Source organism: Gekko japonicus, unplaced genomic scaffold (genome assembly GCF_001447785.1).
Source record: "Gekko japonicus isolate JY-2015 unplaced genomic scaffold, Gekko_japonicus_V1.1 scaffold1705, whole genome shotgun sequence".
In the NCBI taxonomy this organism is placed as follows: Eukaryota; Metazoa; Chordata; class Lepidosauria; order Squamata; family Gekkonidae; genus Gekko; species Gekko japonicus.
Window position 1 is genome coordinate 176158 of NW_015161450.1, and position 24010 is coordinate 200167.

At 48.1% G+C, this 24010-nt stretch overlaps 1 protein-coding gene across 1 annotated transcript in view; it reads left to right on the forward strand.

The window, feature by feature from the left end:
- Positions 1 to 22969, forward strand: part of ATP7B (ATPase, Cu++ transporting, beta polypeptide) — a 46702-nt gene extending 23733 nt beyond the window's left edge. Inside the window, 12 exon segments of the mRNA XM_015429051.1 lie at positions 252 to 379; positions 2499 to 2653; positions 5388 to 5522; positions 6131 to 6325; positions 11004 to 11189; positions 12961 to 13159; positions 16192 to 16341; positions 17736 to 17878; positions 18381 to 18584; positions 19894 to 20011; positions 20136 to 20238; positions 22702 to 22969. Of these exon segments, the coding sequence (XP_015284537.1) occupies positions 252 to 379; positions 2499 to 2653; positions 5388 to 5522; positions 6131 to 6325; positions 11004 to 11189; positions 12961 to 13159; positions 16192 to 16341; positions 17736 to 17878; positions 18381 to 18584; positions 19894 to 20011; positions 20136 to 20238; positions 22702 to 22969 (1984 nt within the window).
- Positions 22970 to 24010: the final 1041 nt, after the last annotated feature.

Here is a 24010-nt window from a genome sequence, read left to right on the forward strand (position 1 = left end):
TCTTGTTATAGTTTTCGTCTTTGCATCCCACCTGTCTGCTGCCTGTATTGAGTATCTTATTCCATTGCAGAAGTTTAAGCCACCACAACTAGATGTGCAAAACATGAGACACTCTGTAGTAAACATGCATGTACACATATAGGATGCACACTTCTGTTTTGGTATCTGCAGGGGATCTATCCCAACTGAGATAACGTGCAACTTCTCTTAAGGATTTGGATCATTGGGTCTTAACTGTGACCCCTTTGCAGGGAGGATCAAGTACCTGTCGAGCTGGTTCAGCGAGGAGACATCGTCAAAGTGGTACCTGGCGGAAAATTTCCAGTTGATGGGAAAGTAATTGAAGGCAGCTCTATGGCAGATGAATCCCTAATCACTGGTAATTTTCATAGGCTTCAGTAACTACTTTGGGCTCTGCTTCCAAGGATAGGCTTTGTAGACACGTGATCACTAATGCAAAGAATTGTTGCTGTGCTTGTTCATTGGGCCAGAGGCAAAACAGAGAAGGTAATGACTTGTATTCTGCCATGCGGTTCCAAAGACTTAAGGGCACTTTTTTCATTAATGGGAGGGGGGGTTATGCTGATTGTGTGTCGTCCCCCCCACAGCTCACAGCCATCACCCCAGATTTAGTGCTGGAGTATCTGGGGAATAGCCTAGTAGGGCTTGCAGTTGGAAGGAGAAATCTAGTGAAATTGACACCGCCCTCCTAAGAAAACGTAAGTGGTCTTTGGCATGTAGCTGGATGCAGGCCAGTACTTTTTAAAGTGAACTTCAACTGTTGAGAATATACAGGATGTGCGAAAGACTTTTTCCCTTAAGAATATGGCGAATTCTCTACATTCTCATGAATAGACAGCAAAGGTACTGGCAAATGCTTGTAAGTAGTCTGGGACCACAATGTTATGTACCTTGAAAATAGTTCCCCTTTCCAAGCAACTTGCACCTTCTCCTTTAACCCTTCCACCTTATTTTACTGATTTATCAAATTCCGAGTATAAGAAAGCACTTCCAAAGCACGGTTGGATAGTTTACAATTGGTGATGTTAAGAGGCTGATATAACGGGGCCTCATATTATGAATGAGTCTGTATTTGCGACCAGAAATCTATCAAGTATCTAAGCCATGTGGTCTTCCACTGCCCTAGATTTGCATTGGAACATGAAAGATATTTGCACTGCAGTGTTGGTCTTAATTCTTGGAACCAGGAATAGGAAGCCCTGTAATCTCTGGAAAATAAAACCATGCCAGAATTGCAAGCGTTAAGACTGGAGGGAGGTTCCAGGAACGGCAGTGGTCAGTTCTCCCAACCACAATCCAGTCAAAATGCGATGATGCAAAATTGCATCACTTTGGCCACCTTTGAAGCTTTCCTCTAGCCGAAGGAGTCTTCCTCCAGTTTAAGTTGCCCTTCCCTCCAGCCTGAGGTAGGACACATGCTGCCGCATCCTGATAACAACTTGAAAACGACTAAGGTAAATAGCATCACAAAATGACCCTAGAAAAGAGCCCTTCTCTGATTGTATGTGCATATTTCTCTTCTCGCTGACCTGGTCCATGTGGTTAAAAGGAAACGTGTACAAGATTCCTTTAAAGGTGTTCCTAGAAATTCAAATATGGAAGTGAGCTATTAAAGCAATTAAATGAGTAGACTTTAGAGGTGATGATGATTCTATAACCTCTTCCTGAAGATTGTGTTCAGCTGCTTGAATTTCTTGGTTGCTGAGAAGCATTACTAGGTTGCCATGGGAAAGCAAAGTAGGCAGAAAGGAAAACCAATGAGGTTCATTGTTGCAGGCTTATCAAGGTCTCACTTGAGAGCGCATTGATCTCCTTTCCCCCTTGATCTGGAGCACCTTGGTTCCCTGATGATAGGCTTTTGATTTGATCAAGTTTTGAGCGTATGCTCTGGTATGGCTGTTTCTTGGTAGGGAATAACCAAAAAGATAGAGGGGGGTGCAGTATGATAGGAATACAAACAGAATAGAGCTACTGCAAACTGTGCATATTTCAAACTTGTATTAAATGCAATAACAATATATCAAACTATGTTTTACAGAAAACTGAAGCCAATGTCCATAAATGATGATGGATGGATGACGATTGGATTTCTCCTTAATTCAGCCTGATCAGCTCGCATTTGATATTGTGATTGAGAACATCTTATAAATAATACCAAAATGTACAGGAATTAAGGAGAAATCCAATTTGGAGGACCTGTGGCCTTGCGGAGACACACTTGCATGGGGTTTGATGTTTGGGGAAGACGCCTCGAGGCAGGTGTCAACTCCGGGGGAGTTCGTCATCCATCCATCATCATTTATGGACATTGGCTTCAGTTTTCTGTAAAACATAGTTTGATATATTGTTATTGCATTTAATACAAGTTTGAAATATGCACAGTTTGCAGTAGCTCTATTCTGTTTGTTTCTTGGTAGGGGCCAGTAAATGAGGGAGGTGCTGTTGTTAAGTGGATATTGACAGGCTTGTCTTTGTAGGGGAAGCCATGCCTGTCGCCAAGAGACCTGGCAGCACTGTGATTGCAGGCTCTCTCAATGCCCACGGCTCTGTGCTTGTCAATGCGACACACGTTGGCTCTGATACCACCCTGGCCCAGATTGTGAAATTGGTCGAAGAAGCTCAGATGTCAAAGGTAAAGTGTCTTCAAGCCTTGGGCTTTTGGCTGTCGAATTGCTGCGTTCATCCCCACGGTGGACACTGTGTTAAGGTCTGTAGGAAGCAACAGGCTGTGGTCACACACACTAAGTAATGCACTTTCAATCCACTTTCAATGCACTTTCCAACTGGATTTGTACTCTGTGAAGTCGCAAAAAGGGCCTCTAATGTATCTCACTGCAGAAGACTCATGCAAGGTTGCTACTACAGGATCCACATCTGGCGTCATGATCAGTCTCTGATCCTCTCTCCACTTCTGCTCTTTGGCCTGCCCACGAGACCGTTGGCTAAACCGCTGCCCCACTCAGATCTCTCCTCCTCCTTCCTCATGCTCACGTCCTCCTTGATATCCTCCTCCTCCTGTTTTTTGCTGGCTCCTTCTTGCTAACATCCCAGGTGCCTTTACTTTAATAAAACAGGGGAAAAAATGATTCCCTTCATCCAATTGGAAACTCAAGGACTTCCTTTAGAAAATGGCTCATTTGTTTTGTTTTAGCACAGCCATTATGTTTCTGAGCAGAAGCAAGAAGACTTCCATGAGCTAGCGTGTGGGAGGCAGGGTTATGTTTTCTCAGAATTCAAGCGGTAACACCTGGTTGCTGGGGAAAGGGATCTCCCGCGCTGTCCAGTGTTGTAGAACTGAGTTCATGGTCAGCTGAGCGCTCCTCCTCTCCAGCTCTGGGAAAGCTCATCTCCCACAGATACGGGACAGGGGGCATATGAAATGGCTGTCCTTTTTACAGTAGGACTCCTCTCTGGTCTTTTTTGTGCAGGTAGGCTAGCTGCCGTACGACTAGGGCTTCATCGGATATAATACGACAGTTGCCTCAGAGCCAAGCTAGAAATGATACTTTAACCCCGGTCCGTGCCAGGCACACCTAAAGCCAAAGGGGAAGCTGAACTTTTCTCATACCTGCTTCCTGTCTCCTTGTACTTTTATCCAACTGAGTGTCAGAGTCCCACAGCACTCAGACTCAACGACATTCCCTAGAAGGATCAAACTTATTGAGTTCAGTAGTATGAGGGCATCTGTACGTACATTCTGTGCAAAAGGTAACCCACCAGGCGGGAGGGGAAAAGGATATACTACATTCAAAGCGGGGTCTTCTGATGGAGTTAAGCCAATCAGAGGTGCTAGTTTTGCATGCGCAAAGGAAGGACTACAGGTTCCCAGGGAAGGAGATAGAGCGAAGCTTCAAGGTCAGGAAACTAGATAAGGGCCATGTGCGAAGAGAAAGCGAACATTCCTGGACAGTAAGGTCTTCACCCAGCAGACTCCCTTCCCCCCTCCCTCACTGACACTGAGCTTGCTTCAGACATTAAGGCCTGAGCTGAGGAGAAAAGCACCTGGGACTGTAGTCAGGGGCAAGGCTAAAGCGTTCTTCTCCCTGTCCTTGACTGGCACACTGCTGCTTGAACAAATTGAATACTGAATACAGAGGGACCATAGAGATACTTAGTGCAATAACAGGAATACACTGTGGAAAACACAAATTACTTAAAGACAGATTACACTCATGTACTGCTTAAAGGCATATGGCTTCAGTACAATCTATAGGAATATAATGCTAGGGTTGCCAAGTCTGGGTTGGAAAATACCTGGAGACTTTGGGGGTGGAGCCAGGAGAGGGTGGGGTTTGGGGAGGGGAGGGGCCTCAGCATAGTACAATGCCATAGAGTCCACCCTTCAAAGCAGCCATTTTCTCCAGGGGAGCTGATATCTGTCGGCTGGGGATCAGTGGTAAAAGCAGGAGATCCCCAGGCCCCACCTGGAGGCTGGCAACCCTATATAATGCATAGAGACTGAAATACACAAAGAGAGGCCTCTCTGCAGTGGTGGTCAAGACCTGAAAGCTATAGTGAAAAGTATGCAGACGGAGAGTGATTTCAGCAAAGCATACTTTATTCAGTGAGGAACAAGACACCTTGGCCGGCTCACAGGCCAGCTTATATCCCTCAGAACCCATCACCATAACACACACCCCACTTCCCAATAGGCTATTTACAGTAACCGAGAGGCCTATTGGCCTCACGGTCTGGGACCTAGCCCTCTGATTGGGCCGGGCTAGGATCCTACTGACCCATTGTCTTTAGGCGCAAAGCTTGAGGACTTGTCCCTGGACAAGTCCAGACATGCCCGGCCCTGTCAGGGCTGGATACACTACATATAGGAAACAAAAAGCATTAAGAAAATAACAGATGGGCTCAAGGACTGTACATAGCCGCTGTATTGGTCCTGCTCTGGGGAGGTTTTCTTTGTATATATATGTATGTGTAATTTGTCTTAAAGCCATTGTGCTTTGACAGTCATTATAAGTGTATGTGGGTCATACTGTAGAATTTATATTTCAGTCTCTATGCATTATATTCCTATAGACTGTATTGAAGCCATATGCCTTTAAGCAGTGCATGAGTGTAATCTGTCTTTAAGTAATTTGTGTTTTCCACGGTGTGTTCCTGTTATTGTACAAAAAAATGTCTACAAGACTGAGGTAGATTAAGTTTGGTTTGGCTTGCACCTTTGACTAATTGGCAAGGGCCAGTGAGCAGATTTGGTGGGAGAGGTTTCTCTGTGGGGAAATATGAGCTGGGGACCGGCATGTTGTAGACCAGTCAGATTTGTGAAGGAAGGCTTTGAAACAGGAGTTCATATGTCTCCCTTTGTATTCTTATGCGCAAGTATAAATATCTACTTTTCTGAATTTTTATAGGCACCTATCCAGCAACTGGCTGACAAATTTAGCGGGTACTTTGTCCCGTTTATCATCATAATTTCTACCACAACACTGATAGCATGGATTGTGATTGGATTTGTAGACTTCAATATCGTGCTGAAATACTTTCCTGTAAGTACTGCGTTGATAGAGCCACTATGGTGTGGCGCCTAGAACGTCTAGCTAAGATCTGGGAGGCCCTGAATTCAAATCCCTACTTCACCATGGAAGCTCATAGGGTGACCGTGGGCCAGTCAATCTCTCTCAGACTAACCTGTAGGCCTGTAAGCCAGGATTTTGTGGCTTGTGGGGCAAATTTTTTCTGGTGATGCAGAAAGAAAAGCCATTTAGCCAGTAAAAAGCTGTTATCAGGATAGATCTCTAATGCAAACTGTCAACCACTTTAGATGACAGTTCTCAGCTGCTGCAAGTTAATCACTTCTGCCAGCCTAAGCAACAGTTCTGATAACAAGCTGGCAGGTTGGGGGTACAGGCAGGATATAAATTATTTGTTTGTATTTTGAGTAAAAAATAATATTGTTAATTGGGTTTACCTGTATCCTTTATAAAGGTTATCTTTCCAGTACCTGGCATTGCATTTTATGGCACACACAAAGTAACATTTATGTCAGATCCGGCCCTCGTAACAAATGAGTTTGACACCTCTGCTTTACTGTCTTTTAAGGCTGCTAGGTTTCCTTGGCAAGCAAAACCGATTTTTTCTTTCCTTTCCCTTCCAGCATTACAGTAAACACATTTCAAAAGCAGAAGTCATCGTGCGGTTTGCCTTCCAGACCTCCATCACAGTCCTGTGCATTGCCTGCCCCTGCTCCCTGGGGCTGGCGACCCCGACCGCTGTGATGGTGGGCACCGGAGTCGCTGCGCAGAATGGTATTCTCATCAAAGGTGGGAAGCCTCTGGAAATGGCACACAAGGTTAATATTGTCGCTGCTCATCTGTGCCTAGGGGGGCGGCTATTAAGTTCCCAGCCTGGGACTCAATAGGTTTTTTTAGGTCACACATGCATTTCTTAATTTCGGTTTTGACTACACTGATAGGAAGCAGAGGTCCTCCACAAAGAGTATTTCTGGGATGCTGCTGTCAGCCATGGCTTTGGGGCAGGAGGCACTGCTCTTATCAAACTGTTATCGAACTCCTCAGAGATTTTATTCCTGGTTTTTTTTTCTTTCTTTACTGTGAGGGATTGTAGTTTAGGTCTGGGTTCTGAGTGAGATGATCTACACGTCCTTTCTCCTAGGCCTAGTCTGTGAATGAGTGGGTTTTTGAGGCACTGAAGTTATGGTTGCCAACCTCCAGGTGGTAGCTGGAGATCTTCCCACTATTAGAACTGATCTCCAGGTGACAGAGATCAGTTCACCTGGAGAAAATGGCTGCTTTGGAAGGAGGACTCTGGGGCATTATACCCCATTGAAGTCCCTCTCAGCCCCAAGCCCTGCTGTCCTCAGGCTCCACTCCCAAAATCTCCAGGTATTTCCCAACCCAGAGCTGGCAACCCTAACTGAAGTCCCCTTGAAGGGCCCCCCTACTCCACTCCACTCCATTTTCTTTCTTCACCGGATAGAACAGTGCAGGAGGCAGCCCTGGTTTACCTCCTCCTCCTCCTCCTTTTGGCAGTTTCCATACAGAAGGTTGCCAGGTCCCTCAGAGTTGCCAGGGAGAATGGGGGGGTACACTTACCAGGAGCAGGGAGGAACACCGAAAATTAACACAGTGTGCCTACATGACCCGGAAGTGACATAGGCAGGTGGGAGGGGGGCAACACTCTGCCATTTGCACAAAAACTGTTATGGTAGAATTAGCTTCTACCATAGAGTTTTGCCCTAAAACCAAAGCAACGTGCCCGACATGCTTACATCACTTCTGGGTCACGTAGACATGTTGTGTTAATTTCTGATATTTCTCTCTGTTGGGGGGTCGTAATTCATCCCTGCTGGCCAGTGGCGGAGAGGTGGGGCCTGAAAGTGGGGAAACCCCACCCTTTGACCTTTTTTTTTGCTATTTCCCCATATCATGGTGGTGCATTCATACACCTCCTGGGGTTTCCTTGGCTTTTCTATGATCTTTACCAAATCTGACTAGATGTATGGCTGCCTTGTAGGTGGGAAAGTTTGGCTTTTCCAGGTCCTGTCCATGGGGCAGCCATTTTCTCTGCCCCATCCTGCAGCAGCTGTCTTCTCTCCCACCACTGGGGGGGGCCTTTTGTGTGTGTGTGTTTTAAATCAGCAACTGAATGCTGTCATATCATTATGGTGATCTAATGATCTGTGTGTCAGGTTTACTGGATTCCCAGCTTTTTAAAAAGTAAATCTCTGTGCCTTTCCCCTTTTGTCTCCACAACAGAAGGGCCTAGACATTGACTTTTTAATAATGAAAGCTGGGAATTCAGAGAACCTAACAGAGTGTTATGTTATTATAATGATATAATATTCAGTTGCTGATTTTTAAAGAAACTGAAAAGGCCCTGCTCACATGAGGGGGTGGTAGCCATTGCCACAAAGGCAGGGAAACTATACTGTATTGGCAGCCACAGCCGCTAAAGGTGAAGGGCACAGGGCTGTCCCCGTGTAGAAAACACCATAGCCTAAAGAGAAGTTGCAAAAGTAAAGACAAGTCTCCTCGGAGCTCCTCCTTGCAAGCTGGGAGCCCAAGACCATTATCAAAGCTGTTCACTTCTTTCCAGTCTCTTCCTTTCCAGCCCCACCTGGGGCTGAAAAAGGTGATGAGCTAGGGTTGCCAGGTCCACTGGAGATGCTGGTGGGGGGGCCGGGCGATGTTCCGGGAGCCGGAAGTGTCGCCCCCAACATGCAGATGTCACCAGAAGTGACATCACGCACTGTGCCTACGTCTCCTAGAAGTGACGTAGACATGTCGAGGGCAATGCTTTGATTTTGGGGCAAAACTCTATGGTAAAAACCCCCTCAAACCATAGTTTTGCCCAGAAACCAGATTGTCGCTCACCAACATCACTGACATGCCTACGTCACTTGTCGGTGATGTAGGCATGTCGTGCAACATTGCTGTTGCGGGGGGCGGGATTTCCTCCCATCAGTCAGCTGGCCAGCGGCGAGTAGGAGCCTGCAAAACCAGGCAATCCCCTGCCCCCGACTGGAGAATGGCAACCCTACAATGAGCCCTTAATCCCCCTGCATGAGAAAACTTGCTGCTAATCACAGAGGCCTATACCAAGCCCAGCAGTTATGCAGCAACATAAGAACATAAATTAGAGCCTGCCGGATTAGACCAGTGGTCCATCCAGTCCAGTGTCCTGTTTGACACAGAGGCCAACTAATTTACCTTGGAGGGCCAAAAACAGGGCATAGAGGAGGGCCCGGAGCACTGTGGAAAAGGGAGCCATGGTCAACTGGGAGGTTGTGGCCTAAGAGAACTCTCTTGCCTGCTTCCTGTTGCACAAATCTACAGTAATTCTGTAGAAGGATTGGCATGTCACTGGAACTCAAAGCCACAGGAATAAACCACCCTATTATCCCTGGACCACTGGGAGCTGTAGGCTGTAACATATCTGAAGAATCCAAGAAGAAGAAATGATAATAATGGAGAAACTGCTTTGGTTTTTGGGTCCCAGCTCTTCCGTAATAGCTGTGCCACCTGCTGTGGCCCACCCACATCTGTTATCTCACACTCTGTTTCTGGAGTTGCATCTTTCTCTGCTGCTTGGAATTTGTTGTTTTGCCACAGACCTCTATACAACCTGAGCCCATCTTACATCACTCAGAAATCTTTCTAGACTTCTCTCACACTCAAGCCTCAGTAAGGTAAAGTAAAGGTTCCCTTGCTCGAAAGCCAGTCGAATCCGACTCTAGGGTTGCGGTGCTCATCTCCGTTTCAAAGCCGAAGAGCCAGCGCTGTCTGAAGACGTTTCCGGGGTCATGTGGCCGGCATGACTAAACACCAAGACGCACGGAACGCTGTTACCTTCCCACCATTTTATCCAGAACTTCTATATTGATGGTTCTGATTTCTTCCCATTAGCAGCTATTCAGAGCTTCATTGCTGGCAATAGGCAAAAAATAATTTCCAGAACAGATTCCACAAGTAATCCTTTTTAAATGCCCTATCACTGTTATCTTAAGATCACAAGGCAGATGACATCATCTCGTATAATATATTCCCCAAAATATGCATTGTTGCAAGCAGGGGTCATTTTGTAGAAAAAGATGTGCAGGAGCTCATTAACATAACTCATTAGCATAACTTATTTGCATATGCCTCAGCCCCTGACATCACCGGAAGTGTGTCAGAAGGCAACGCCCACCACCGAGGCTCCACTGGACTGTTTTGGATTGCTAGCTATTGCGGGGAGGGGGACGTGCAGATCTTTCCTCACAGAGGAGGGAGAGCTTGTACCTGAATAAAACGTGGTCTTAAAGGTGCCACTGGACTGTTTTGGGCTGGGGGGGTGGGGGGAGGGGCTCTGCAACTTACCTGGCTGCTTCTTGCTGGTCTTAAAGGTGCCACTGGACCATTTTGGGCCAGGGGGGGGCAGGGGAGGGGCTGGGGGAGGGGCTCTGCAACTTACCTGGCTGCTGCTTGCTCTGACTGAAGGCTGCTGGAAGCAGGGGGTGGGGCTTGTTGCATGTGCCCGCCCCCTGGGCTCTTTACTGCCGGAGCTCTGCTCTTGTGCGCTCCTGCAGGAAATGACCCCTGTTTGCAAGTACAAATTCTTGGTTCCATGTTGAAGAGGGAGATCACTGACCTGTCAGCTTCTCCGGTGATGGTTCCGGCTCATGCCTGTGACACCATGCTTTCTTAATTCCCACATAAGAACCTCTCACTCCTACAGAATTACGCCTCCCAAGATGGTGGTCATCAGACCATGATGCTGGATGGAAGCCATCAGGTGGTCAGAACCATGGACCCAGCACCATGTGCATCTTTCATAGGGACTGTTCGGTCTCCACCCAGCTTCTTCTGCCCCACTTTCCTCATCTCAATGGGTCCCCTCCTCTTCTTCCAAGTCAGTCAGAATCTAGATTCAGGTCCAAGTAGCACATCAGACACCAAAAAGATGTTCAGGGTATAAGCTTTTGAGAGTCAAAGCTCCCTTTCCTTGTATGTGACAAAGAGGGCTTTGACTCACCAAAACTCATACCCTGGACATCTTGGTGTTCTCTGAGATGCTACTGGACTTGAATCTGGCTGTTCTACTGCAGATCAGCATGGATAACCCCTAAAACCAGGTCGTCGTCCTCCTCCTCCTCCTCATTATTATTGTTGTTGTTGTTGTTATTGTTATTGTTATTTTAAAAGAGAGGTGCCAGAACTCTCAAGAGGGAAATCAAGTTTTAAATCTGTATAGTGAAAAACTCATAAACTTTTAAACATTTTGAAAAGAATTTTGTCAAAGAGGTTCCGGAACTCCGTTCTGGTGCATTCCCCCAGAAAAAAAGCCGTGCCTGAAACTATCTTTAAGACAGTCGGGTTTCTCTGTCTGGTGTTATTGTTGTTTTTGGTTACCCATTACCTTGTGCCAGTGCATGTTTTCAGAACAGGCAGAAACTGATGCATAGCAATGACCAGAGGTGCTTCAGGGTCCTCGGAGGATTATGGCTGTTGCTTTTCTGTTTCTTGCAGGTCAATACTGTGATGTTTGATAAAACGGGGACGATCACTTACGGGGTCCCCAGAGTCATGAGGATCCTCTTGTTAGGTGATGCGGTAGCCACTCTCTCTCTGAAGAAGATCCTTGCTGTTGTTGGCACGGCCGAAGCCAGCAGTGAGCATCCCTTAGGGGTGGCTGTCACTCGATACTGCAAAGAGGTACCTCTTGAGCTACATTTAATCAGAGTTCAGATGGGGGGGGGGGGCCCTGCCCTTGCATGTTTAGCAGCTGCATCCTATCTCCTAGCCTTTGCTGGGCTTCCGGGACAAGCTCACCTGCAACACTCAGTATAGTAAGGGGTGGATGAAACATGCCATCTCCTCTCATAGATCCCTGGGATCACTCTGTGGGATCTGACTCCAGGAAGAAGCTGGTCCCTGCAACTGACCCAACTTCTTCAAAGAGATGAAGGACAGGAGGAATGGGGAAGACTTCCTTCTCTCCCTCTCCTCCTCCTCCCCCTCTTCAGGCCATGAATCCAAGGACCAGCACCTTTTTACAGCCACTCCTGTCACTTGAAGAGGGCCGGCCCAAGGGATTTGGGAGCCCAGGATGAACGACAACTTGGGTGTCCTCCCATTCAGTAGAGAGAACAGCAAGAAACCATCCCATTATACCTCTGCTAAAAGGACAGGTTATTGGCACTGGCAGCCGTAGGCTAGATAAGTCAAATAGTCTGACTTGGTGTAAGGCAGTACTTCAGCGCAGGCTTTTTTGGTGCACCTAGAACTGTGGCGCCCTAGGCAGTCACCTAGGTTTGCCTCATGGTCGGGCCAGCCCTGCGTTTGAAGAGGCACTTTGAAAACAGCTGCCCATTCCTACTCGGAACTATGGAGACACTCTGCCTTGCCAGGACACCGTACAGCAGTTTCTCTTCTTCCCTAATGGATATGATGACCTGTTCAAATGCTGGGAGGTTCTGTCAGCTCACTGTGTAGCGATTCAGTAGGGTGTGAACTCTCTCCTCCTGTGCTTGCACTGAAGTGATGCTCCCAGATGGATGGAGGGAGAAACAGGAGATGTCCTTTCGTCAGGTTGCTGCGCACAATCCACTTGTGCTTGGCCCAGAAGAGTGCTCGGAGTCAAATGGGGATAGGAGGCTGCATTCCCCAAGGCTCTTCTCCACCATCGCACTGCACCATTGCTTTCTCTCCCATAATATCTGTCACTGTTTTGGGTGGTGTTTGATAGAAGTATAGTGGAGATCCAGCCTTGTTTTGGGTGGTGTTTGTATTGTGTAGTGGGTTAACCGCATGGCAAGGCCGCTGCGGTTCGCGTATCATCCTGCACACTTACTGCTACACAACAAAGACAAAGGGAAAAACGGCCCATGGGCCAACTATATACACATATGGGGACACCCCCTAGGTCCCGTTGGTGGGTTTGAATCTCCCGCCAACATCCCATTGGTCCCTCGGTGGAGAGACCAGGAGCCTTGTCCCATTGTTCCTCCAGAGTCAAGCTCTGGGGTATTCGCTGACCTCTGGTGGCGGTCAGCGGACACAACAGTTTGATAGAAGTATAGTGGAGATCCAGCCCTGGGAAGGGAGTTAGAAGGGAATAATCTCTCATGCTGAGGGGAAGGCCATGGGAGGGGGAACTATTTAAATGTCCTATGTTGCCCATCGAGGCTGGTGGATGTTTCTCAAACTTACAATAAAACCATGCCAATAAATAGCTCCAGCATTCAAAGACTTTTGTTGCATCAAGAACATCTTGAACAGCTGCAAGGAGTTCCACATTCTTGGAAAGGTCAGAAAGGATCTCACCTCTCCCCTGCCTCTTAAATTACAAACTGGCTTTAAACCCTAAATGTAAATGGAATTTTGTAGTTAAGCCACTGAAAGGTTCATGCTGTGGACTTTTAAACTAACTTTCCTGTTGTGGGGAATGGGAAGAGATGAGAGTTTTTCAATGTGGATTTTTCAGGAGCTTGGCACGGACATCCTGGGGTATTGTCAGGACTTCCAGTCAGTTCCAGGCTGCGGAATAAGCTGTAAAGTCAGTAGCATTGAAGCGATGCTGGGGGAGACGGAGCAGCATTTGGATAGCCTGAGCCCTCAACTTGGTGACGCTGACAGAGTTCCTGCAAACCAGCATTCACAGACTCTGCTCTCCGAACTGGGAGGTAAGCTGTAAGTTGCTTGAGAAGGGGGCTAAATCGGTGATCCTCGCTACCCATGGGTGTCATCTGGCTTGTTTCCTGGCTCCTATTCGTCCCCTTAGCCTCTCTTCCTCAAAGCAAAGAGACAACTGTTCCTGCTCCGAGGCTAGCTGGAACCGAGCCGTGTCGCAAGTGAGTGATCCGTTCCAGTCTACTAGACTCAAATCATTTTATTGGGCTCCTCTTGCATTCAAAGATCGTTGACTTGCGATTTGAATGACAGAGTGCATCTTTAGTGGTAAGAGTCCATTTGTATGACTTTATTTCTTTATTTAATTATTTAACTTATACCCCTCCCTCCCCGCGAGCGGGCTCGGGGCGGCTTACATACTTGGTCTATAAATGACCATGAATTCACGTAATTTCAAACACAGTAAAACAAACTCATAAAGTGCTAGTGCGAATACATTGGGTACATAAGATGGCATGCTGGAAATACCATTCAGCCAAACGGTTTGCCACTCAACGGTCTTCCTGAGCACAGTGGTAGAGGCCAGATGTTAAAACTACGGGCCGGCTCGTTGGCTTTGATTAAAAGAGATGATCCTGTGCATCTCGTTGCAGCTAGTCACTTTTAAACAACAGGTCATAAAAGGCTAATAAAGGAGTTGGGTGGGCTTCCTAGCAACCGGAAGGGAACCTATCTGTAACCAATAAGGAAGGCTATCTCGATATAACCAATAAGGAGGGCCAGTAAACTATGATTCCAATCATGCGTTACTTTAAAGGTCGGGGACTTATTTTCCTGCACTAATACAAATGGCTTACTGTGCCCGCTGGGGCAGCACAACAATCTTAAGCTTTCTTCCACTTCAGTGAAGTAGGAGGTGCTTCCCCAGAGCCCGGGAGGCATCGTTTTTGTGTCTGCTGGGAGCATCCAATCAGCAGCCTCCATTGCAGGAGGAGGCCTGGCTTGGGACCTTGCAGCGTTTCATTGAACCCCGCCAGTGTTCTGTGATTGGAACCCCGACACCCATTTTTCATGGGTCCCACCCCCATCACCAGTCTTTGGCCATCGTTTGTTGTGGCACCCCACTCACTGGTCTCAGAATTCCAAAAATGCCCACAGGTTCAACAAGGCTAGGGAATAAATCTACAAAGGGGACCAGCAATTTAAAGTAGAATTTTTGCTCACAAGACTCCACAGCTTAGAGGGAGCATTGCTAGGGACCCCTGGGCTAAATGAATTCTTCTAAAATCGTTTTGCACACATAAAGTGCAATCCTGGCGTCCCATGGCAGGTTACTCCATTCTAAGCTCATGGAAGACAATAGACTGGGGTAACTCTACATAGCATTGCACTGTGAGATGCCCTAAATCTATTAAGCCACTAAGACCTTAAAATGAAAAACTATGCTAAGAGCTAAAACTAATAAAGGATTACTAAATCTCCTCCTAGCCTACCTCACAGGGTTGTTGTCAGGATAAAATGGAGGAGAATGATGTAAGCCGCTTTGGGCCCCCATTAAGGGAGGAAGGCGGGGTATAAATGGATTAAATAAATAATAAACCTAGAAATAAAGTGGGTGGGCTCTGGCTAGTCACAAAAAACCCTCAAATCGTTCACAGGCAAGGTAGCGGTTTCAGCCAAGTAGGCTGAAGACCTCCCCAGATATGCAGAACAATGTGGTGGAAAATGCTGTCAAGTCACGGCCAACTTATGGGGACCCCTCCTGGGGTTTTCAAGGCAAAAAAGGTTCAGAGGGGGTTTGCCATTGCTTGACTCTGCATCATGACCTCTGACTTCCTCGGTGGTCTCCCATCCAAGTGCTAACCAGGGCCGACCCTGCTTAGCTTCTGAGACCTGATGAGATCAAGGTAGCCTGGACCATCCAGGTCAGGGCATGTAACATAATACCACTTTGTAAATTTAACAAAAAGCCACGGGTGGGGGGAAACCAGCATAGCCTGATGAGAACTGGTCTGGCTGGAAACAGAGACAGATAGGAACTTGGCCTGCTGAAGTCAGTTAAAAGTATATTGGATTCTGAAATGAGGAAATTTGGGTTGAGGGGAGGGAATGAATATTTGGGAATTACCCAATCATTTATTGCCTCCCCCACCTCGTGATTCCTCATGAGGCTCCAACATGTAACATATGTTGATAGGTTTATTGGCTCAAGGATACTGACATTCAGGGCTCTTTTTGTAGAAAAAGCCCAGCAGGAACTCATTAGCATAATAAGCCATACCCAACAGCAGAAACCCATTAGCATATTAGGCCACACCCCTGATAGTACAGCTCATTAGCATATTAGGCCATATCCCCATGTTACCAGAAGTGTGCTCATCCAGCCACGCCCACCTTTTGCTTCTTATTCTGTTTACCTTGCTTGTTGTCAAAACCCAGGGCCCTTTTTTGTAGCAGGAACTCCTTTGCATGTTAGGCCACACACCCCTAATATAGCCAATCCGAATGAGTTTCTGCTGTTGGGTGTGGCCTATTATGCTAACGAGCTCCTGCAGGGCGTGGCCAACTCAGGAGCCAGCCGGAACTCCGTTCCTGTGCGTTCCTGCCCAAAAATAGCCCTGCTGGCATTTCACCAGACAGATAGATTTAAGTCCAGTACCACATTAGGAGACCAACAAGATCTCCAGGTTATAAACTTTCGAGAGTCAAAGCTTCCTCCGCCAGATACTCTTATATGGGTGACCTTGGGCCAGCCTAACTTGTCCCACAGGATTGTTGTGAGAATAAAATGGAGGAGAGGAGAACGGTGTAAGCCACTTGGGGTCCCCATCGGGGAGAAAGGCGGGGTCTAAAAGGCAGCAAATAAACAAATAGACTTTCTTGATCTGTGTAACTGCATAGCAGGAAGTTCTGTGCCTACCGAAAAATACACGTATGGCACAGCTTTGGTCAGGCGTGCACATTGTTCTCAGAACCCCTCCTCTGTGATTTTTGGAACCCTCTTCGATGCTCGGTTACCACCCTTTGAACGACAGCTCCCGTTAACCTGCTCCGCGATTACTTCTGTGCCCGACAGATGTGGTAGTCCCTCAGACCTACCCAGTATTGATCGGCAATCGGGAGTGGATGAGGCGGAATGGCTTGCACATCTCCAGCGACGTCCATGAAGCAATGACTGGCCACGAAACAAAAGGACACACCGCTATACTGGTGGCTATAAATGGGTAGCCGACATGCTTAAACACCTTATTGCACGTTCCGTGGCTGACTAGAGTCTAGCTAGGTTGCATGTTGAGGGGATCAGAGGATGAGGAGACAGCTGCGAGATCTGTATGGTCAGGGGCTGGCCAATGAAATCTGACCCAGTTCCAGCGGCCTTTAAACACTACAAGCCGTTTCCAACTTGGGCGGTGCCCAGCACCTTCCTGTTGGCTTGAGTGTCGTAGAAGGATTGGGATTTCAGGAGAAGAGTATCTTGGCTATTTGTTGGAAAAATTTAGCCGAGTCCAACATAAGGCACAGCGGAAAAATAAAGCAGCTGAAGTCAGTGTGTTCAGCTTACAGGAAAAAAAAAACTTCACTTGAAAGATAAAAGGGCAGGGTAACCTTTGGAAGAAAAAATAACAAAGACACTCTAACTATTTAAACTCCATCTTCTTCCCGAGTTAGTTCAGACTCTTGGGTGAGAAAGTGAGAACGAAGGAAAGGATGTTCCCCCCCCCAGCCCCCACCTTCTTGTGTACGTGACAACAAGCATGTACCTTGTCCTGAATTGTTGATCGGCCTATTTGTTGTTGTTCAGTCGCACAGTCGAGTCCGACTCTTCGCGACCCCATGGACAAGATCCCGCCAGGCCCTCCTGTCTTCCGCCGTCCTCTGAAGTTTGCTCAGTTTCATGTTCGTTGCATCGATGACACTGTCTAACCATCTCATCCTTTGCCGTCAAACTAGCCTCGTTATGAAGGACACCTCCTCTTCCTTGGCAGGAAGCACACGTGCATGATAGCTAATTGGCCATATGCTAGCTAACTAATATTAGCCTACATAAACAAACAGTTTTAACTCTTTCGTGACTGTGGGTTTGATACTTGCAAAACTCCCAACACTATTTTCTTCTCCCTTCCTATGCAAGGAATCGCAGGAGCTTAGAAAGGAGGTTTGAAGGCAGGAAGGGGTTCCCCTGTGGGAGAAGCGGTGTAGCGGAAGTGGGTGAGACAAAAGAAAAGAACAGAAAATAGGAAAGGTGACACTTGCCAGAAGTGGGTAAGGCTGGAGGGGTGGGAGGGTTTCTTACTTGCCACTTTCCAGCCTTTCATTTTTGTGAGCTGCCGGTTCACTCTCAGCCCTCGATCAACAGGGCTGTTCTGTATGCAAGTCAAAATCACATTCTGGATGACTGTTTTTTGCCCCCTGTAGACTTGCCAGTCACTGAGCATCATGTAAGGCCTTTTAAGATTGGGTGCTGGTATTGGGTGTTAGCGTAAACACTGGCAGGTTAGAATCCTTCTTGGTACATTTTAAATATATTGTTGCTTGCTTGGGGAGGCTGCAGGATTTGGTGACGGATGCTGCCTAGATTAGCGCTTGATTTTTAGCTGCTGAATAAAGAGGAGTCGTCTCCTTCTGCAGGTGTGCTTTGCGGCATGATTGCGATAGCGGACTCCGTCAAGGAGGAGGCAGCTCTGGCGATGCACACCTTGCAAAATATGGGCATGGATGTGGTGCTTGTGACGGGTGACAACAGGAAAACTGCCAAAGCAATTGCAGCTCAGGTACTCCTCATGGTCTTAAATAGAGACGCACGTGCATGGGCTTCGTCCGCCTGCAGGATCGGAATGCTGACTACTGTTTAGATCGGGGGTCTCCGACAGGATAGCTTGTGGAGCTCCTAGACGACCCAGGAAAAGATTGTGAAAGAGAGTGCCCTCACAAGACTCAAAGGCCCAGAAAGCCTCAATCAACTGACCTGCTCTGTCTCTCTGAGCAAAGAAAATTGGAACCAGTTCTGCCTTTAGTTGGGGTGGGGAAGCAAATTTCATATATTAACAGTAAAAATGCATGTGAGTGTGTGAGAGAGAAAGATTGACACTGATGTTGAGAAGAGAGAAATGATCCTGGCTCTGGCTTAGTGAAAGTAGGAGGCCTTCTGGAGCATTTGTACACACGTAACTGTTCCTGCGGTCTGCTGTGCAGCAGTGGAACCAAGACTGCAAGCAATTCATTAGGATGGATGAATTCTCCTTGCACTAACGCAAGATATCTTTCCACCTCTAGGTTGGAATCCGGAAAGTCTTTGCTGAGGTTCTCCCATCGCACAAAGTAGCCAAGGTCCAGGAACTCCAAGTTGCTGGGAAGAAAGTTGCCATGGTCGGAGACGGGGTCAACGACTCCCCGGCTTTGGCGAGAGCTGATGTTGGCATTGCTATTGGAACAGGCACAGATGTCGCCATTGAAGCAGCAGATGTCGTTCTTATTCGTGTGAGTGCAGTTTGGTGCAGCCGTTTGGTGTGAGAGCCAGTTTGGTGTAGTATTTAAGGAGCATGGACTCTAATCTGGGAGAACCAGGTTTGATTCCTCACTCCTCCACATGCAGCTGCTGGTGTGACCTTGGGTCAACGCGCAAAGCGTGCGCCCGCCGAACACACATCACCCGGAAGTGACATAATGATGCCGGCCCGCGTTGGCAATAAAGCTACGAGCCTGGAGGGAAGAAATGAAGGGAGCTGGGACCTCCCGCGCTCCCCCGCCTCTGCCATGCAACTGCTCTGCGGCCCGGCTCTCTCGCAGAGGGGCTCGCTCAGGTGCCCGGCCCAGCCCAGTACACACACACCCCTCTGGACCGCAAGCTTTCCCAGCAGCCACTTGCCCGCTTTTCCGGCAGCGCACGAACAGCCCGGCTCCTCGTGAAGCTCGCACGGGGAGGGCGCAAGATCCCCTGCGCACACCTCCCCGCCGGCACACTTTTTTCCCCCATGCAGAGTCAATCAGAAGTGCAGCTGGGCAGAAGTGCCCTCTGGGGGGGTCGCCCCGCTCGCTTGTTGCCCCTTTTCAGCACGGTTGCTGCACCAGGAGGTGGCTCGAGAAATGATCCTGGCTCTGGCTTAGTGAAAGTAGGAGGCCTTCTGGAGCATTTGTACACACGTAACTGTTCCTGCGGTCTGCTGTGCAGCAGTGGAACCAAGACTGCAAGCAATTCATTAGGATGGATGAATTCTCCTTGCACTAACGCAAGATATCTTTCCACCTCTAGGTTGGAATCCGGAAAGTCTTTGCTGAGGTTCTCCCATCGCACAAAGTAGCCAAGGTCCAGGAACTCCAAGTTGCTGGGAAGAAAGTTGCCATGGTCGGAGACGGGGTCAACGACTCCCCGGCTTTGGCGAGAGCTGATGTTGGCATTGCTATTGGAACAGGCACAGATGTCGCCATTGAAGCAGCAGATGTCGTTCTTATTCGTGTGAGTGCAGTTTGGTGCAGCCGTTTGGTGTGAGAGCCAGTTTGGTGTAGTATTTAAGGAGCATGGACTCTAATCTGGGAGAACCAGGTTTGATTCCTCACTCCTCCACATGCAGCTGCTGGTGTGACCTTGGGTCAGTCATAAGTTCTTTCAGAGATGTTCTCTCAAGGGCAGTCCTCGAAAGAGCTCTCTCAGCCCCACCTACCTCACAGGGTGTCTGTTGTGGGAAGGGGAAGGGAAAGGGATTGTAAACCGCTCTGAGACTCCTTTGGGTAGTGAAGGGCGGGGTATAAATCCAATCTCTTCTCTCTCTTTTTTTCCTCCCCCTCACAGAATGATTTGATGGATGTGGTTGCAAGTATCCATCTCTCCAAGAGAACAGTGAAAAGAATCCGATTAAATCTAATCCTAGCCTTAATATACAACCTCCTTGGGATACCCATAGCAGCAGGTAAGCTACGATGGTCCAGATAATTCACTTAGCTGCCGGATTGTCTTTGCTGTGGGGTCATTTACAAAGATCACTTACCCAAATGAAGGAGCTTGGTTTAACTGCTTGCCCTCCCTGTCTACAGGAGTTTTCATGCCTATTGGAATTGTGTTGCAACCATGGATGGGGTCAGCAGCCATGGCAGCGTCTTCAATATCAGTATTGCTCTCTTCTCTGCAGCTAAAATGGTAAGGATTTGTCCATAAAGTCGTGACTGTGAGGGCTACAGCCAGCATTCTCATTCATTCATTCATTCATTCATTCATTCATTCATTTATTTATTTATTTTTATTTCAATTTATATCCCGCCATGCCACAGAACTGGCTCAAGGCGGCTAACAACATTGAAAACACTAAAACAATAAATGCATTAAAATACAATAGAGTATAACTACAACTGCCTGAGTAACTAAACAGTACTAATGACGATGATGAAGATGGTGGCGTGCAATATACAAACAGAGGCAATAACCAACCGATGTTTCATGCGGGCCGAGATGTATTCCGGCAGCGCATTCGTCGGTGGCGCATTCGCCAGTGGCCCATTCATCAGCGGCGGCTCCTAATCGAAAGCCTGACAGAAGAGCTCCGTTTTGCAGGCCCTGCAGAATTGTAAAAGGTCCCGCAGGGCCCTGATGTTATCCGGGAGCTCATTCCACTAGCGTGGAGCCGCCACTGAAAAGGCCCTGGCTCTAGTATCAGCCAACTTGACGTCTCTCGGGCCAGGAAGAGTCAGGCAACTCTGTGTTTCTGACCTCAGTGCTCTCTGGGGCATATGTGGGGAAAGACGGTCCCTCAAGTAGGCAGGTCCCTGACCATATAGGGCTTTAAAGGTCAAAACCAGCACCTTGAACCAGATCTGGTACATTATAGGCAGCCAGTGCAGTGTCCTCAGCACAGGTTGGATGTGGTCTCGTATAGAGAGACCCATCAGCAGCCTGGCCATCGCATTTTGCACTAGCTGCAGCTTTCGGATCTGAGACAAGGGCAGCCCCATGTAGAGAGCATTGCAGTAGTCTAATCTCGAGGTGACCATAGCATGAATCACTGTTGCCAGGTCATCGCATTCGAGGGAGGGAACCAACTGTCTAATCAGCTGCAGATGGTAAAAGGCTGCCTTGGCAGTGGCTGCCATTTTTAAAGGGGCATCCAGGAGAACTCCCAAACTCCTAACCCTCGGCACTGGCACCAATGGCGCCCCGTCGAAGGTCGGGAGTGGGATCCCTACCCCCGGTCCACTCCGACTCAGGCACAGGACCTCTGTCTTCGTTGGATTCAATTTCAATCGACTCAGTCTAAGCCAGCCCGCCATGTCACAAAGCGCCCGCTCCAGGTCATCTGGGGTAGAGTCGGACTGATCACCCAACAGCAGATATAGCTGGGTGTCATCTGCGTATTGATGGCACCCTAGCCTATGACTCTGAGCAATCTAGGCGAGGGGGTGCATGTAGATGTTGAATAACATCGGGGACAGTACCGCCCCTTGTGGAGCCCTGCAGGCCAGTGGGTACCTCTGGGATGTCTGCTCCCCTAATGCCACCCTCTGTCCCCAACCTTGGAGACAAGCCATTGCAAGGCAAGCCTCTGAATCCCAGTGTTGGTGAGGCGGTGGATCAGTAGCTGATGGTCAATGGTGTCAAACGCCACCAACAGATCTAATAACAACAGCACCGCCATACCGCCTCAATCCAGATGCCTCCGGAGGTCATCCGTGAGTGCGACCAGTACCGTCTCCGTTCCATGACCTGGCCGGAAGCCGGACTGAAACGGGTCTAGCATGGAAGTGTCATCCATAAAGCTCTGCAACTGAATCGCCACCGCTTTCTCAAGTAATTTGCCTATAGTTAGCCAGTTCAGCTGGGTCCAAAGACGGTTTTTTCAAGAGAGGGCAGACCATCGCTTCCTTGAGTGCCCCCGGGAACAGTCCCTCAACAAAGGACTTGTTGATAATATCCCTGAGGGCACCTCATAACCCCACACAGCCAGCTCACAGCCATTTTAAGTATGCATAAGAGAATTTGTGCCTACTTTTACCCAAAAGAGTCATAAGTGCCAAACCATCCGAGTTGGGGCGTACTACGCTTCAGTTGATTTTTCTGCTGCCTTGGATCCTGCAGTAAATCTCTGACAGAGGGGAATTCTGTTGGTAGAATGGGACTTCCCCACTGTCCTTTCCTTACTTCTGCCTGAAATGCTGGTACTGGGGGATGCCCTCCGCACAACACGAGGGGCAAATTGGAATCGGCAAAAATCGCCCTCCCCTTCCATTTACAGAAACTTACTACAGGATCCCAACCAGTGACTCTACCAGTTAATATGTTGTCCTTGGATCCCACTGAAACTTTCTGCAAGAAGAACTTGTGCCTGAAGAGCATGACTTCTTCACCTCTTCTTCCCCTGCCCCCCCCCCAGCTGCAGCCTGAAATGCTACTGGGAGTGGGGACGGGGACCCCCAGAAGCAGCTGGAGGGGAGAGTGTCACTGATGGAATTGCTGAAAATCTGGCTCCTCCTTTAAGCGACCTTAAAAATGGGGCATCTAAATTGCCTAATCCACTGTGCCGGCCATGTTCTTACAGCAGCCTGGGTATCTGTAGTACAGATGTCTTTGTATGAACCTTCAGCGTTCTGATGTGTTGTCTGCTTTCCTTAGCTACAAGAAGCCAGACGTGGAAAGATACAAAGCACAAGCTCGGGGTTCCATGAAGTCGCTGACTCCTTCCGAAGTCAGTGTCCATATTGGAATGGATGACAGGAGACGGGACTTGCCCAAATCAGGTGCTTGGGACGAGATCAGCCACGTGTCTCTTTCTTCCCTGACCTCCAAGCGAATGCCAGGACATTCAGAGAACCTTCTAGGGGACGAAGCGGACAGGTGGTCGCTGCTCACCAATGATCAGGATGAAGACCAGTACATTTAAGAGGTTCATCTTCTTGCAAGGATGCTATGAAGTTCATGCAACTTCTTTACCTTTGGCTTTTCCACTACAAGAAGCTTGGCGCTCTTGTGTTTGGCTTCTGGAGGGTCCAGTGGTGCTTTCTGCACTCTGACGGGGGAGGCAGCGTTTGATCTGATCTTGGTTGCTGGCCCTCAAAAGGTGGACCGAGAGCCTCATCCTCAAGGTTTTCCACACATCCAGCTCTACAGACGAAATGTTATGCAAGGATATGTATTGCACTGAATAATTTTAGACATGAAAGGTTGCAAATGACAGCAGCAAATGGGACAGACTACTATGATCATATCCAGAGAATTGTGGTCAAGAGCTCCAACTGTGGAAAATAACTCCCACACACACACACACACACACTGCATCTTTGCCCAAACACTGCCCTGCCCGGAGGGGGGGGGGTGTTCAGGGGATCTGCAAGAACAGTGCTGGGTGTGATGTGAGGGGGTCTGTGGTAGGAAGGGGAAATCAGCAAAAATTACTTCTCCACCCCTGTTGATGGTACTGCCCTTCTGCTGGTGAAAAACAGGCATTGGATCCAGCCTGCTGAGCTTCCCAGCCAGGAGGAGGAGAGAGTTCCTTTGCTTAATTAGGGCTAAAAACCAAACAAGGTGGAGTATCGTTTCTGTGCCTATAAGGTCCTTTCAGCTTCTATAACTGGCTTCTTTGTCTGCCATGAGGGCAAGAAACGATGGACCACAAACTGTGATGTCAGCTTACGCTGTCAGCCTGTGTCGGCATTTGCTTCCATAACGGCGTTTGTATCCTCCCATCAGTAGTAAGTTCCCTGTCTCCACATTTAACCTGCATTTTGCAAAGATGGAAATGTATTTCATGTCTACAAGTATGTCATGTCAGACTATGAGTCATGTCAGACTACGAGCGATATTAAAAGTGAAATTATTCCACTGGGTAATTTCCAACGTAAGCTGGTTACAGATGATAAATTGTGCACCCACTACTGTAGCAAATAAATTTTCTGGCTAATCTTTTAGAATGGGTAAGGGTAGG